Genomic DNA, 16,933 nt, shown 5'->3' with positions numbered 1-16,933 from the left:
GCTTCATCTGAAAATGTCATGGAGCTCCAGAGACACCTCCAGTTTGTGGAGGAAGAGGCGGAGCTACTGAGGAGGTCTCTGATCGAGATGGAGGAACAGAACAAACTCCTGATGAACGAGATCAACCGCTATAAATCTGAACTCCCACCGCTGACGTCCACACTGTCGTCCAATTCATTAACGTCGTTGACGGACGGGCTGCTCAACGACAGCCCGGTGCACTCTATACAAGAAGGGGCGGTGCTTATCAGCACGGACACCCCTGCCCAAGAGGAGGAGCTCCGACTTGCGAGGCTTCAGATTGGAGAACTGAGTGGGAAGGTGAAGAAGCTGCAGTACGAGAACCGGGTGCTTCTGTCCAACCTGCAGCGCTGTGATCTGGCCTCCTACCACGTTCCTTCCTCCTCATCCTCCTCCTCCTCACTACGACTGGCTCTAGAAACTGACGCAGAGGCTGGAGACTCAGCTGAGTGCCTACCCACCAGGTAGTTTCAGATTTTCAAGATTTTTGGGTGAAACTGTGGTTTTACAGTGTGGTTCTCTACTTAGGGATGCTTGTACATGTAGTACCTTTGTTCCACTCAATGAATACATGCCAAACAAACCTGACTTGACCTGACAGAACAGACTTGACTGCATATGATACATCTGATCATATGCAGTCAAGACAAAGGGTTAAGGTTAATTTCTAATTGTGTAAAAATTAGTAATTTAACCTTACATGCATTTTCCACTGGGCTTACTCCATATAGTTCTTTTCAAAGGTCTCTTTAGACAAAAAAAAAGACACAGTACAGTAAAGTACATTTTTGCTCCCCCATTCTCTGTTGTGCCACTAATTGTGTGTTTTATCACAGTTTCAAAATAAGTTCTACAGTTTTCAGCACTTAACAACTGCTGTTAGTAATTGGAGACAATAAGGCCCTGTTCAGACCTGGCATTAACATGTGCCTTGGGTGATCTGATCCCATGTGGACAGCTCTAAGTACGTCGGTTCACACCTGCCATTAAAATGCGTCTCGACATGTGTCACCATTTGTGATCGGATCTCACCTTCCTGCTCTATATGCAAAATAAATACATACAACAATTCCGTTTGCAAAGACCAAATGCTTTGTTGTTTTTAACCGCAGGGAGGTAGCAATGTACTTCCTGTGCCTACTTTGCAGAAGATTAAAAGAAGAAGAGAAATAAAAACAATACAAACTGGGTCTATTCCTTGGCGTGTTGCAGACAAATCAAATCGCCCAAGATGTTTGACGCACTTGTAATATATCTCTATGGGCTTTTCAAAATGTTCAGACCACGTGAACAAAGCAGGTTCACGTGATTTGTATGACCTGTATTTGTTTTCAAATGAGTACGTACATCTGCTTATGCAGAGGTGGTCAGTTGAGTGGGTGGTCCGTCAATGTGGCCCAGGACACATTTGTGTGATGGCCACAAAAAAAATGATGGCCATATGCAGCCCAGACCACGGGGTTCGGATCAGTGTGTCCTCAATGCGTCGTGAATGCATTCACACCTGTACTTAGAGCTGTCCCCTTGTGATCGGATCACCTGAGACGCATGTTAATGCCAGGTATGAACAGGGCCTAAGAGCCAAGTCCTTCTAATCTCAGGTAGCCAGCCCGCTGATCTGGAGAAAATCAAGCACAGACCTCTGTCAGAAAGCCAGTTGTCATGCAGTGGCAATGCTAACATGCTGCTCTATATGTACGTATATATGTATAATGTTTACCGTGTTCATCAAACTAGTTCGGCATCCTAGTTTACCATGTTAACATGATAACAATTGATAACAATTGATAACAACATGATAAGTACAGCTGAGACTGATGCGAATGCCATTTGTTTGATAGGTGTTTGGTCATAAACCAAACTATTAGATAAATTTTAAATTGGATTAGATTAGATTCGAGGACCCAATGATGGAGCTTAAATGTAAAGTGAAAGCATCACCAGAGTATCACAGGTCCTTCTGTGGGGGACAAGAATGTCTGTATCAAATTTTATAACAATCCATACGGTACTTGTTGAGATATTTCACTAAAAACCACAAATGTCAACCTCACAGTGACACTAGAGGAAAAGTCAGGGGATATCTAAAGTCAGCAGGATTCATCCTCTTTGCAACATAAATGCTAGGACAAAATTGCACAGCAATCCATCCAGTTTTTTAAAAGAGACATTTTCTCTAGACATCCATGAGCTTGATGAGAGACAGAAGAACCCATGGCTATGTAAGATTACAGTGTTTCAACCACATTACATAAACCTGTATGTTATAACTCAGTCAATATGGTATGGTGGTATCACACAGCCACACCCTCAGCAGATGGAGTTAGCCCATATCTATCTAAAGTGTTTATCTATTTTTCTGAGCACTTTATGGTCAAGAATTTCCTTTTAATCTCAACTTTATAAGCCGACATGGACAAGAAGTCCTCAAAGTGCGCTCTGTGTTTTCCCATCAGCCCACCCCACCGCAAAGAGCCAGTAGGGGGTGAAAATGACGGCCTGGAAATCAGGGAACGGAAAACGAAGATCGAAGACAAGGCTGACGCAACAGCTTCACTCCTTGGGTACCTGGGACAGAAGGACCGTGATGCCTTGCTGGCCATGAGGGACCAGGCTCGCTTGGTTTCCACGGCAATACAGCTCCTGACCTCCCCCGAATCCAACTGCCTCTCCTCCTCCCCATCCATCTATCACATGGTCTGCAGCAATGAAGCAGCAGAGCCGTGTGACCTGGAGAAACCTCAACCTCACAGCCAGGTACCGGTCGTTTGTTGGGTGTGTTGTTCCTCAATGATACTGTCGGATGAAATCTTCATTTTCCTTCATTTTCAGAGGGTTAGCCTTTCAAGAAATTGATGAAACCTGAATATTTACCATATGGCCCTTCATTAATCCTTTTTTCACGAAATCTGCTGGAACCCTAAAGATGTGTGTACCTTAACAAAACATTACAATGTAGACATTAAAGTTACCATTCTTAAAACAGCAAAGCTGCATACAGATACTGCACCCTTGAGATGCAGATACATCCCTGTTGAGTAATGAGTTTGCTGGAAACTGTTGGTAATAGTGTGTATTTCTTGTGCAGTGGTGGATATTAACAATATGATAAACTATTACATTTTATCAATGATTATACAATGGAAGTACATGCTGTTATGAGAACTGTGAGCTTTATGTGACATACATATATGACTTTGGTATGAGTTTAAAAGCTAAATTAATCAACCTAATTTGTCATTTCCTTCTGTCATTTTTTTCTGCAGAATGGACCTTCTTTGCTTTTATCTGCCCATTATTGGTATTAGATGAAGTCAAGTACAGATAATATTCTGACCCCCAGAAGAGATAAATAAACCTCTCAATTGCAGTAAAGTGCAGTATGACTTGCTGTCCTTGCTGCACCAGAACCAACTGTTTTGATTATCTGATGATGCAGGATGACAGGTCTCTAAAACTGTTCAATGAATGAGTCAGTCCATGTGACTTCCTGTTTATAAATCCAGGTTTAATTGCAATAAGTCATTGTAAACCATAAATAAACCAGAACTAAAAGGCTATAATTAGATAATTAAAAAAAAAGATCTCTTAACACTTGAGCTGTTTATTTAAAAGGGATGCACTCCCTATTTTGGATGATATTCAGTTATTGTAAGTTGCTTTTGACAAAAGCATCTGCCAAATGAATGTAATGTAATGCAACAATTGATCTTTTTCTTTTAATTTGCTCAAAAATAAAGAGAGCTAACTACAGCCTCAGTGACAAATGTTTTATCTTGTGCTTCGGTGCTTTTTCTTGCACTGATTGTTCAGCCACCCGTATCAGCCCTGCAGCTTGTCTTTTATCAGCCCAAGCCCTTTTGTTCAGTCAGCCAACGGAGACTTAGTGTGTGTGATACATTCTGTTATATCTATTTTCCCCAGATTTCAGAGCTGTCTGACCTAGCGGACCGGCCACTGGTTGGTGCTCTGACCAGCAGGCTTCAGGCCCTACACACCCATCTGCAGGCCTTTGTGGAGCGGGTAGATAGCCTGGGTAAACCCCCAGCAGGCGGGAGGGACCCTCAGGTAGAAGGAGCATCTCCCCTGGCCTCACACTGCGCCTCCCTCATCTGCTCTGGAGACGACCAGAATGAACTTAATGCTGCCGAGGAGAAGGTAAAAGAAAAGGAAACACACTCCTCCTCTTCACTCCTTGTCACACTTTCTCTTTCATTTACCAACAGTCTTGTTTTTTTTTTTTTTAAGCTGTTTCTTTTGTTGGGCTTTATTATCTGTTTTCACTAGTTTCTTTTGCTATTCTATAGATTTGTGTTTGGTCCAATGCCTGAACATTAGTTTGACTGGCTAACACTCCCCATCCCATTACATGCTGCTTCAGTTTCTCCTCACAAGGAAGAATGGATTTACACAGCATGCTCAAATCTGATGCACCACCAACAACAGCCAACAGACAATAAAAACAAACATTTGATTAAATTAGGCAAAGAGAGATGAGATACATTATATCAGACTAATGCTTCATTCTGGCTTAGCAGGTCAGCCAAAGTGTTAGTTGTTTCAATGTTTGCAAGAACAAAAATGTTTTTTATCTCTGTTGTTCGTGAGGTGGGGACCTCAAAAATATAAAAATAACATCAAAGGAAAGCACTTGAGATTATCTTGTCTGTCCTGTTTGTATTCTAGATTAACCTGAAACACTTCTAACACTGTTGGGAATTTAAAAAAAACAAAAAAATGTTAAATTGTGAAAATGAATCCTGCCTTTGCTGTATGGATGTTTCAGATGAAGTCAGATTTGAGCTGCCAGTGTAAACCTCTCCACATAATGCCATCCATGTCCTTTGCATGCTGTTAGATTGCCACCTAACCTGGTATTTAGATGCTGCTTTAGGCCTCAAATGGAGCCTGTTTGTTGCATGGACATAGTGAGATTATTGAGAGCACATAAAGCACCATTTATTTATATGTATTTTCATCAGCAGATCATAAAACCAATTCAGCATACAGTCTGGGTCTACATGTAGTGTGGTTGTGCAAAATTGATCACAACTATTTTCATTTAAAATTATATTTATATCCATTGATTTATTACATTAATGACATAACTGAGTTATCATATTGCCCTTATTTAGATTTAGTGAGGTGGATTCTGTTTCCTGTAGTTGACTGATAAATAATAAACAATGCTATAGGCTGACCCTGCTTTGGTCTGAATTTTTTGTTTAAAGACTTTAATAAAAATGGTCATATTTAAATAAATAAATACATAAATAAATAAATAAATAAAGCGTAGTCTTTGGTGTTGTTCATCTAGTTTAGCTGCTGTTAGGTTATTCCTGACACCAGATGGTGAGTACTGTACAGTGAAGGGACTGGTACAGTTGCTGGTAATAGGAGTAATATTGGTAGAAACACAAAACTAAAACAATACAATTAAAAAATGACCTTAAAACACAAAATCAGGAGTCTGAAAGCAGAAGCACATAGTCTGAGTTATTCAAATGAATCACTAGCATGCCAAAAAGGGCTGAAATCCAACCAGGATTACGATTGAGAGGGTTGTCCAGACAGACTTCTGAAAGCAGCACATGAGACAGTGAGATTAGTCTAAAGAGATTTCCAGTCATACTTCATAAATCCCATTCTCTGTTTGAAATGCTCCAGTGGGAAATTCTTGCGTTATAGCTGATTGTCAGTGATTTATGATTTACTCTGAGCAACTACTGTATTTTAGACTACATTATGGTCCATATAAAATTCAATATAAGATCCACAAAGATATAAAAGCACATTGGACTCAGCGGAGACTTTGAATTTATTGGACTGGCTTGCTTTTCTACAGTGCTAGAGATGGCCCAATTTTTAAAATAAATGAGCTTATGTTGAAAAAAAATAAATAAATTATTAAATTAATAAATTTGCTTATTAAGATGGAGATTTTTTGCAATTTGGAGTACTGCCTTTACAGCAAGAGAAACTTTTTTCTTGTAAAATCTGTGTTTTCTATTCTGATCTAATCTAATTTTCCTGTTTGGAGGATGCTGTGATGAAATTATACGTAGGTTTGAGTGAGTAAACTATAATGTTTAGACTCCATTAGAGGCCAATTCTGAGTCCCAACACCCCTTCGATCTCTCCTCCCCTTTCCTTCCTCTCTCTCCTTCCCTCCGTCCCTTCCTCCTTCCCTCTGCACGGGCACCATAACCGTCGGTTTCTGCACTTCACTTCCATCTCCCCCTTTCCCTCTTTTTAAACTTCCTTTTCCCATTCTTCATCTTCACCATCTCCCTCACTGCATCTCCACTTTCTTCTGATTCCCTTTCCTTCCTCTATTGCTACTCTGCTCCCTTGTCTCCCTCCTCTCCTTCCCCATCTCACTTGCACTCGTTTCTTCCTCGGTTTCGTGTTGCTTCCTTGCCCTCCTTTGCTCTGACATTCTTCTTAACCACCTTACTCCTTCTCTTGCCTTCCTGTTCGTCTTATCTCTCCTCCTTCCTCTCCCTCTCTCCCATTGCTGTTTCCCTATTCTCTCCCTCTTTATTCCTTTCTTCCCATCTTCCTTTTCCTCTCCTCCCCCCTCAGCCCTTCATTCTACCCTCCATCCTCCTCTTCTTTTTTTTCTCCACTCTCTCCTTCTCATCTCTGACCAAGCTCTTCTTCCTCTACATCCTTTTCTTTGTCTTGTGAGATCTATAAATCATTTCTGTTATGTTTTTATTTTTCATTCTTCTGAATGTTGTCACATGGATGGACACCATCGTGGTTGTCTTGTTTTTCTTATTGTTGTGTTTGTTTTGTCTTGTTTTCTATCATTTCCCCTTTTTTGTTTTTGTTCCACAACTTCTCCTCCTCCCCATCTCTCCCTCTCTTCTCTATGATTTTTTTTGTTTGTTTGTTTGTTTGTTTGTTTGTTTGATTTCTTTTCTTCATTAACTTGCCCATGCATGCATGCAGCAGCCTGATTATAGGGACCATTCAGAGCCAGAGCTGAAAGGTCAAACTGAAGAGAGCAGCCAATCAGACAGCAACGAGGCGCAAACGCAGGAAACCAGCCAGCTGGAGGAGCAAGAGAAGGAAACAGATGATGCACTCGTAAGTCGCTCAAAATCACGATCGTTCACATTGAGACAGGCACAAACATGCACATAGACATACAAGTTTCAGCCTTCGTCTGACTCAGGGCTGACACCTAACAACGTTTTTCAGCCAGAACCTGACATGAGCCTGAAGCCAAGGTTTTCATGTCAAACTTCTCACTCGCTCTTGTACACACACACAGACAGACAAACACTACTGGTTTGGCTGGTCACAGACTAAAAATGTCTTCTGGGCGACAAACAAAAGGTCCAGTCTGCTGCTTCTACAGCCTGTCCAAGATGCTGAAGTAACTAAGGAAACTGACTGTAAATGTTAGAAGGACTCTTGTGTTTTTGTGAGGGAGCAGTAGATGGGGGTCAACACTTTCTACATCTCAGTTTTTCACTACATCCCCATAAGCCACTCGTACTTGTTGGGGATCCAATTGAATCCTCTCATAATGCTACACACCCTATAATAATAATAATATATACATATAATGCCCCCCTAATATTCTCATACCATCCAAAACATAGCCATCCCACTCAGCTAGAAGGCAAGTCAGAAAAAAAGAAAATAATTACTGTCGGCTGATATTTGGCTTATACAGTTTCAGTTGGGCCATAGTGCAATTTAATAGGGATGTAGTTTAGATATTGTAGATAGAGCTAGTAACATTTAGTTTGGCAAAAAAAATATCTTAACTCAAGGTCCACTTACTAGCACATTTTTCAACTGTATCTCACAGTCTTATTCAGCAGGGGGAGTTTGCTCAGTTGTCATCATGTGACTTAAATATAGACCCTCGGCCATGTGACAACGTGTCATAGCTCGAATATGGCGGATTGTAAGTCCTGTCTCCTGCCTTCCAACTGAGCCATCTCCATGACAACTGAACAAACTCCATCTGCAGATTAAGACCCGAGGTACATTTTTAAAAAGCTAATAAAATTACATTTTTAATGTTAATATTTATGTTACTCAATACAATACAAATAAAAACCCTAATTATGCCTCTAATGTACATACTTGCTATGTATACTCACATTACATTTTCTTAGCCAACAGACATCGACAGGCAGCCCCGCAGTGGTCAATTAAAGGCTCATTTACACATACACAGAAACACACACAAACTGAAGCTTGAAGTTACTGATGTGGTACAGGGGACCCATGGCAAACTCATGCTCAGGAACACAGTGTTGTAAACAAACATGAACAGTGACTTCACCGTCAGCTGTGGGACTGACAGGAAGAAGAGACCTTTGTTTGGTTGACCTTTTGCTGGCGTATCTCCGTGGCAACCAGGGCTGTGTGTGTCTACATCTTTATCCAAGACTGAGAGGGTGATTGGGAGAGGGAGACTAAAATAGAAAGAAAGAGAAAGATAACAAGTGAGTGTTAGATATTATAGATACAGACAGTTGTTTGTAGCAGTGATGAATAGAGCAGAGCAGTGACACAGCAACACATACACCCAGTGTTTACACACACTCACTATTCAGCATAATACTGCCACTTGTACTCTGTAATGGTCAGTGGTAGAGTATGTGTTATAGCTCGACCAATACTATTCCTGGACAAACGACAATCTCTCCATCCGCCTACCGAACCTCGCAACTTTACCGTGACACCGAGACTCGACAGGGAAGCTGCACGAGTGTCGCTGCGTCCGGCCGTTGTTCATGAAGGGATACTTGCTCCATGTAACTCACCACAAGTAGTCCCATTTTACATTAGTATTTGCGTACAGATTAAACAAAATAGATTACAAAAAAAGTGTTATTTATTCAGCTTTAGAGGTGCTTGTAGGCATATTGTTTAACTTTGAGCAGAGCCAGGCTAGCTCTGTCCCCCTGCTTCCAGTCTTTATGCTTTTTTTTTTTTTTTTTTACATATTTGCTCCTGTGTTGCTACGGTTTCTATTGTTGTTGCTCATTTTCCATGAGCAGCTGCCATTTTTTTCACAGTCATTTTTGCAAAAGAGGTCAGAGTAGTTTTTCTGGCTGTGAGTGGAGGCTGTGAGCGGCCGGGGTGGAGGGTGAAGGGGGACAAAGGCTGAGCCCACTGGAGAGTGAAAGAGGACATTGATGGTACAGTGGTGGGTCGATGGATCGCACTCACTCAGCAGCCAAATGAGGCATGGGAGAGACAAGGTGTGTGTAAATGTGTGTGTGGACATACAGTAGCGTGCCAGAGCTGAGGTGTGATTTAAAGGGAGTAGCACCATGTTATTTGCTTCTCACACTTTGCTGTTTATCCTTTTTTAATTTCCTCCTATCTCTCTCTTCCCTCACTACTTCTCCCATTACTGCTTCCATTCTTTTTCTTATTCACCTCTCTTTACTTTTCTTTAATCTCTGCCTGCCTTCATCCTCATTTCCTTCCATGTTCCTACCAATGTTTCCCTATCCACTGCTCTCTCACTTTCTTTCATTCTCTCCCTCTTCCTTCTCTATCCCTCCTGATACACACACACATACACATCATTTCCTCATCTCCCTCGTTTTCTCCGCCAGCCCTCCCAGCCCAGTGACCTCCAGGCCACGCTGTCTGATGCAGAGGAGTCTGCTCAAGGGGCTCAGGAAGAGCTGGAGAAGGAGAGACCGACTCAGAAAGAAACCACTCGTAAACTCACACAGGTCAGTTTGCCGCATTAAGTGGTCAAGAAGCACAAACTAGTAAACTAAACTTGAATGCACCCTCCACCTCACACAGACACACTGAAACACAACTTTATACAGAAGTGTACAAAAGTATTCAGGCAGAAATGCCAGGTGTTTAGCAGCTAAACGTATTAGTTTCACTGACGACAAACAGGACTGTCTGTTTTAAATAACATTCATTATTTTTTTCTGTTGGCTTTGATCTTCAATTTCTTGCATTTTTGAACACATGGTTAGATTTTTAAGACAAATAAATGTGACTTTAAACTGGATATTTAAGGGTGCACACACTAACCCTTCTGTTTGATTGGTTCCCTTGCATTACAAACACACAGACACTCAGCAAATAAACACTTTCGGCCTTAAGGCCTCTCTGCTTGTTCCGTCTCAAACTGTTTCTCCCCCTCTCAGCTCCAGGAGGAGCACCAGAAGGCTCTGCTCCGTCGGGACTTCCAGCTGCAGAGTCTGGGTCTACAGGCTCGGCTGCAGCAGAAGTTATGGAGCCAGGAGAGGAGTCTGCTGGTCCAGGAGTCTCAGCACCTCAAACAGGCCCTGTTACTGCTCAGCCTAAAGCTGCGCTGCTTCCTCAAACAGTGGAGACTGGGCTGCAAGAAGGACACAGAATGGAAAGACATCTTGGAGGTATGAGGGGATGGAAAGGATAATGGCTCACCATCATTCTGACCCTACTGTTGACATATGTCCTTATTTTGACCAGAAATATTATATGCATATTTATTTATTTTGCAGGTAGGTTGTGTATCTAAAATCAACACTCTGTTTCGGGTTTAAGTAACAATTTCCGATTACAAAAAAAAAAAAAAAAAAAAAATTATGTAAAAAAAAAAAAAGAAACGAAAATCATGAAACTGTCCCATGGGATTTCCACCAAGCATGTGTCATATACTGGATAATATTGGATAACACTGCATTATGTTGGAGGCAGAGGTAATTGATTAAAAGGGGAGATCCTGCTCTTTGATTGGTTCTTTAGATGAACAGCCTGAAGGATCTCTACCTGCTGTTGGAGGAGGAGAACCTTACAAGCCCCGCCCACCAGACTGACAAGAGGTCTGCTGCAGACGAACAGCCACTCAGCCCAACGATCAAGGTAGGGCGAGTCGCACACACAATCACAGACACACACAGACAAACGCACACACACACAGACATAAACACACACAGACCAACATACGTACACTCTTACATGCATTTCCCATCATTCCCTGTAGTCGAGTGCCGTGAGCAGCACTTTGGCAGACCTGAAGGTGTCGCTGCAGGATCTGAGCGGTGAGCTGCGACAGGAGAGACAAGGCTCCCAGGAACTCACCCAGCAGTTCGCAAAGGCCAAGGCATCATGGGAAGTGGAGAGGACCGAACTGCAGAGCCTCATCACGCAGGTAGGGAGGAGGACGTGCTGCTGTAAATTTCTTTTTAACATTTTTTTTTTAAAAGTATATTACTCTAAACAATTTAACATGTTCTATTAATGTTATTCTGCATAACTTAGTCCAAAATCTTTTGCTTTATTCAAAGTGGACTGTGGTGCAGTTCATTAGGAGAATCAAAACTAAGATGCAAAGTTTTATTGGTGTAATGAGATGGATGACCTGATGCAACAATGGATCATACTCCTTTGATTTTGAATTCCACAGCTACTGTGCTGTCCATTAAGCTAATAAGCTGATATAGTTTGCCAGTGCCGACAGATGTTGACATTTAACAGCCATCAAATACTCGTGTTCAGAGAGCCAAACGGAACTAAACAAATTCAGTAAGATTGGGTGAAATGGCCCCCTCAATAGATCAGTGCCGCCGCACATCATCCATTGACTACAGAAAAGTTTGCTAAAGTTACAGCTACAAAGTCTGACAAGTCAAAATAAATGAATCCGGAGGACTTTTGCCTGCATGTGGGCAACAGACAGACGGAAAGAGAAGCTAATCTGAGGTAGCCAGTATTCATTTTGACAAGTGGTTTTAAAAAATGGTGACATTTTAGGGGGTCAGTTTCTACTTCTCAATCTGTCAAGTGGTTTATTTGTACATCCGAGCCTTTGATTTGCTCTCCCTCTGTCTGACTGTCTCGTCTACAGGCGGTGAATAATGGTTTTAATCTTTTCTCCTCCTCTCCTCCTTCATTGTCTGTCTCATAACAGCAGCAGAGGCAGTAATAGTGCTAATTAACGGCCTCTGAGAGAGAACACAGCCTGTGTGCTTCCGCCTGGTAATTGAGACAGAGAGAGAAAAGAGAGATAAATGAAAGCGATAGAGAGAAAAGGGAGGAGACGGGGAGGCGTGGTAAAGGCAAGGAATTAATGATGCTTTTTCATGTGTTCTTACCTCATGTCCCTGAGTGTAAATTGCTCCTCTGTCTATTGTTATATGCCAAATGTATGTCAAAAAATGCATTTTAGATCTAGGTGTCAGCATTATCCCCCTTCAGTAAACTCTAAAAATTCTTTTCCTGACAGATCTTGCACTAAGGAGCATATAAAAGATTACGACAATAAAAGGACTATCCTTTGTCCTTAATCCAACTAGCAATAGCAGAATCAACACAGGTTGGAGGGTTGTATTTGGTTGTTAGTTTGCAAACATATGTTTTCCATTTACCCAGGTGCTGTCGCTGTTTTTGCCCAAGTGGCTTGGATTTTCTTATGAATTGTATATGGTTTTAAAAAGTTTCACCAAGTCCCTTTTGGACATTTATTCCTTCAACATCCTGTTTCATGTCCAAACCTGTAAACCCGCATGAATACACTGCAACCACAAGGCCATTCATAGGGCCCTTGAGCCTCACCCCAACTCACTCCGAATCCTAACTTTAACCTCAAAGAACAATTCACCTTAAAAGATCAAATACAGTTTAACCACAATATATTGTTTAACAACATTGCATTAACATTACCAGAGACTGGACAAGTATGCAATGCAGTATCATGGACAGTTTTCTCTTCTTGATTTCCTTTCATTTGCTGGATATAACAAGTTCGCAACCCCGTTGGGGTTTGTTGAAAGTAGAGTCTGGGAAATGTAGGAAGTCCCCGACTGAAGCAGAAGCATGTAGAGGGAAAGTAAATGATAACACCTCATAAATAAATAATCTAACCGCATAACTGCGAGATCAGTGTGCAGCAGAATTAATTTAACAAAAAAAGAGGTGGATTCCTGCACACTAATAGGAAAGAATTTATCAAAAAAGCAGCTCCACGACAACAACTGGACAACTAATTACCCTAAATGCACATAAAGTATAATACAATGATAACCTGAAATGGGGAAAAACAGAGGGACAAAAACAAAAAATAACAAAAAAAAAAAAATTGAATAGATCAAGACACAAGAACACACACAGGGACACACACACTGATGGAGTCATTAATCAGCGTCATGATCAGAGAGATTCTGCCCTCGGGTTGTGGTGCGAGATCATTTGCAGCCAATAGGAGACGAGAGCGGCACCACAAAGAGATATGACACTCTCCTTTTCCTAAATGTGGCTTGGCTGCGGGTTTTTACGAGATGGAATTTATGGACAAACCTTTGTGGCGTAATCGAAGATGAAATCACCCAGCTGTGATTCACTTTGGCCAAAACCAGTTCATTATGTCGAAGTGTGCGAGCATTCAGGAAGTCCAAGTGCACACAAATATGAGCTTTATTTTTTAATGTATTTGACTGTGTTGCATTGGATCACCTGTTTTGTCGAACTGAAACACAAAACACACATCTGTGCAACACTTAAATGCCATTACTCTCCCTTCTGCCCTGTAAACTACCCTACCAAAGTGTGTGTGTGTGTGTGTGTGTGTGTGTGTGTGTGTGTGTGTGTGTGTGTGTGTGTGTGTGTGTGTGTGTGTGTGTGTGTGTGTGTGTGTGTGTGTGTGTGTGTGTGTGTGTGTGTGTGTGTGTTACCCTGGCCTAAATGCCACAGGCGGAACCAATCTCTCCTCTGCCAGCAACGCACACTGTAAAGTATGCCATCAGTTTGCCCTAGTGGTGTGTGTGTGTGTGTGTGTGTGTGTGTGTGTGTGTGTGCGTGAGTGCGTGTGTGCATGCGTGCGTGCGCGTGTGCGTGCATGTGCATGCGTGCGCGCATGTGGACAATCAGCAGCCAGCCAACCACATCAGTGCCAAGGTGTCCTGGCAGCATGCAGCGATGCCTCCAGCTGTTGCTTTGTTGAACAAGTCATCTCAATTTGAAACATACCTATTCCTACCTGTCAAACAGCTTGACAGGAAATTATCTTCGCCATTCAGCCCGATAAACAAACGCCGTCAGTGAAGAACACATGATATCCAGAGCCTTGAAAGCATGCAGTACAACACAGGCTCCTTTTTTTCCCTTAATCAGTCATCCATCCTGACTGTAGGACATGTTACGAACACCTGCTGTCTCTGCGATGACACAGAGTGAGCAGTTGGAAGCTCTGATCGCTCATTCATCACATCTGTTGAATCTACAGCACTCATGAGGCGAGGATAAAGAGGAAGAGGCGAGGCGGGGAAGACTGTCCAGAATAACTCAAATGAAGTGTTTCCAGATCTGCCACCTCAGCGGTTAAGGTCTGGGTAAATCCAGGCTTAAACTGCTTGGTTAAAGAGAAAGTTTTATTAACTCAATTTCTTGCTGACTGATAGATGAGAAGATCTATACCCTTCCCATATCTGTACACTAAATATGAACCTCAAATTAATCAATTAGTCAGTTGACTGAAAAAAAATTGGCAGCTGTCTTCAAAATTGTTTCAGTGATTTTTCAAGCAAAAATAATGTATAAAATATCAAATATTCTCTGCTTACACACTCTCAAATGAAAGGATTTGTTGTGTTTGTCTGTATTATATGATTGTAAACTCAATAGATGTTGGTCGGACAAAACAAGATATTTGAGGACGTCACATCAAGCTGTGATGGGCATTTTTTATAAATATATATATATATATATATTTTTTTTTTTTAACGTTCAACAGACCAACTTTTTTGCCACCTTAAATGTAAATCATTGATTAGCCAAATAAAAGAACTTCTATGAGCTGAATGCTGCTATAAATATTTTTGATAACTGACATAAAAAGCTGAGGGATGAAATGTGACTCAAGAAATTCAGTTTCACTAATATCAGGCTTTGTAAATACATAGTACGCGATGAAGTCAGCTATTAACATCACATTAATTAACATCTGTATCATCTGTATGTATTACATAACATCTAGGCTCTGGTTTTATTTATAAACCTGTCACACATCTTATCTCTCTGGAGTGTTGTGGTTGCTGCTTGGCCTAGATTAACAGCTGCTGGCCGGTATTTGGTACAGATAACATTAACAGAGAACATCAACTTTGTTGTTTCTTAAAGAGAAAATGTGCTGCAGGCAGCTAATATGCTGCCCAAAATAGTACATAATGCACTGTGCATTGCTGTTAAATAAATGATTATTACTGTTTGTTACCAGATCATTTGCTACAATAAAATATTCACCCCAACAATTTAACAATAATTAACAAAAAAACACACTTTTATGTCAAAATTAATGACAATCTTTCTGAAAAAAATGAAAAAAGAGGGAGGTGAAAACTGTTTAAAGGCACTGTATATATTTTATTTTTGTTTATTTTTGTGGCTACAACTTTCAGTTTCTGTGTTGAAAATTATCCTACCTCTATAAATAGGTGTCTGATTCTCTAAATGTCTTATTTATATAGTTGTTTTTTTATTATACTATAAGTCAGCACTTGTCAAGCAGATAAGAAACAATTCAGACCTCAAGCCTTGTCATTCATTTAGCATTTAACTAGAAAATATTGGATTGTGCTTTTTATACATGCTCTAATTGGTCTAATAATAACAACAATGGATCTAATGATAGTGAAGTTAACTTAAGCTCCCACTCACCACATTGGGTTTAATTGCTGTTTGTTGCCACAGTGTTGCTAGTAGCTCTCAGCTCTGTGTTTCTATAAATACTTTCTTTTGTTTCTCTGTCCAACTGTTTCTGTTTAGATACTTGAGGAAGCCAACTGATGAATGTGAAAGCAAACATTTCATCAGTGCCTAAATTTCAGGTTTTTTCATCATAAGAAAGATTCTTCTATAAGCAGGAAGTCTCCTGATGGGATAATTCTAGTAAAACTCAATTCATAAATGTAATTTTTATACTATTTTACATTATATTTTTGTAGAATAAATAGAGGTAATTGAACTTGCTAAATGGTGAGCGTTGAGTCGTGAACAAGACGTCTCTCATCCGCCAATAATTGCCAGTCATCCAGTAAAATGGCCGACCCTCTCCCAACGCCTCAGCAGTAAACGTCGCTAAGATGTGAAGCTCGTTAGGCCATATTCATCATCAGAGAGAAACACTCGGTTGCCATAGGAGAGGGGAGCTGGGCTAATTGTGCCTTTGTTACACTGCGATTGGCTGCCAGACAGTTCCATTAGCGCCTTATACGCCCTCCAGTGCCACAGAGCCTGACTGAGAGAGACGCAGAGTGAGGATTGATGGGTCTGGGGTGTTTGTCTGTATACCTGTGTGTGAGTGCGTGCCTGCCTGTTTGTCAAATCCATGGGCCCCGCAGTGTCAGCCGTGTGAACTACGAGGCTCAGACAGAGGTAAAGGGAAAGCAGAGCTGCTCATAAAATATTTCAAGCAATCCCACCTACAGGCTTTGTGACGACAGGCCAGATTTATGGAGAGTGAGAAAAGGGGCGAGAGAGCACGAAAGAGAGGGTGAGAAAGCTGCAGAGAGGGGGCGAAGGGGTGGGATGGATGCAGAGAGTGTGAGAAGGGGTCAGAAGTACAGAAAGATAGGGAGGGATAGCCAGGGGATCTTCAGAGAGGAAATATAGAGAAAGATGAGGGGAAAGAGATTATTAAGTGATATATTTTATATTATTCTTTAGCAAAGACAAAAGCAGCAGACGATTAAGAAGATGAAAAGAAAGATAGAGAGAGAGATGGAGAAAAATTCTTCGAACCATGTGTCATATTTAAAAAGCAGAGGAGTAGAAAAAGAAAACAAGAGACATCAACAGCTCTCTAGATTCAATGAGCCACAGTAAGCCCTAAAAAAATGATCTCATCTGTGTGGAGACTTGCCTTTTTTTATACACTTATATATTTATATTTACGTCTGTCTCTATGTGAAGGATTGAAAGCAGG

General features: G+C 41.1%; 1 protein-coding gene across 4 annotated transcripts in view; it reads left to right on the top strand.

The window, feature by feature from the left end:
• Positions 1-16,933, top strand: part of soga1 (suppressor of glucose, autophagy associated 1) — a 105,740-nt gene that overhangs the window by 71,375 nt on the left and 17,432 nt on the right. For 2 of the 4 annotated variants that reach the window (XM_040152346.1, XM_040152349.1), the window contains exons 8-15: positions 1-485; positions 2,478-2,778; positions 3,946-4,179; positions 6,979-7,116; positions 9,621-9,743; positions 10,179-10,409; positions 10,762-10,878; positions 11,000-11,167. The exon at positions 1-485 is cut by the window's left edge and continues 86 nt beyond it. In XM_040152346.1, coding sequence (XP_040008280.1) covers positions 1-485; positions 2,478-2,778; positions 3,946-4,179; positions 6,979-7,116; positions 9,621-9,743; positions 10,179-10,409; positions 10,762-10,878; positions 11,000-11,167 — 1,797 coding nt within the window. The remainder of the gene's footprint in view (positions 486-2,477; positions 2,779-3,945; positions 4,180-6,978; positions 7,117-9,620; positions 9,744-10,178; positions 10,410-10,761; positions 10,879-10,999; positions 11,168-16,933) is intronic. The other 2 variants (XM_040152347.1, XM_040152348.1) reach the window with 2 other exon arrangements.

The sequence above is a fragment of the Xiphias gladius genome, chromosome 18 (assembly GCF_016859285.1).
Source record: "Xiphias gladius isolate SHS-SW01 ecotype Sanya breed wild chromosome 18, ASM1685928v1, whole genome shotgun sequence".
Taxonomy (NCBI): Eukaryota; Metazoa; Chordata; class Actinopteri; order Istiophoriformes; family Xiphiidae; genus Xiphias; species Xiphias gladius.
This window is presented reverse-complemented; position numbering and strand designations above follow the sequence as displayed.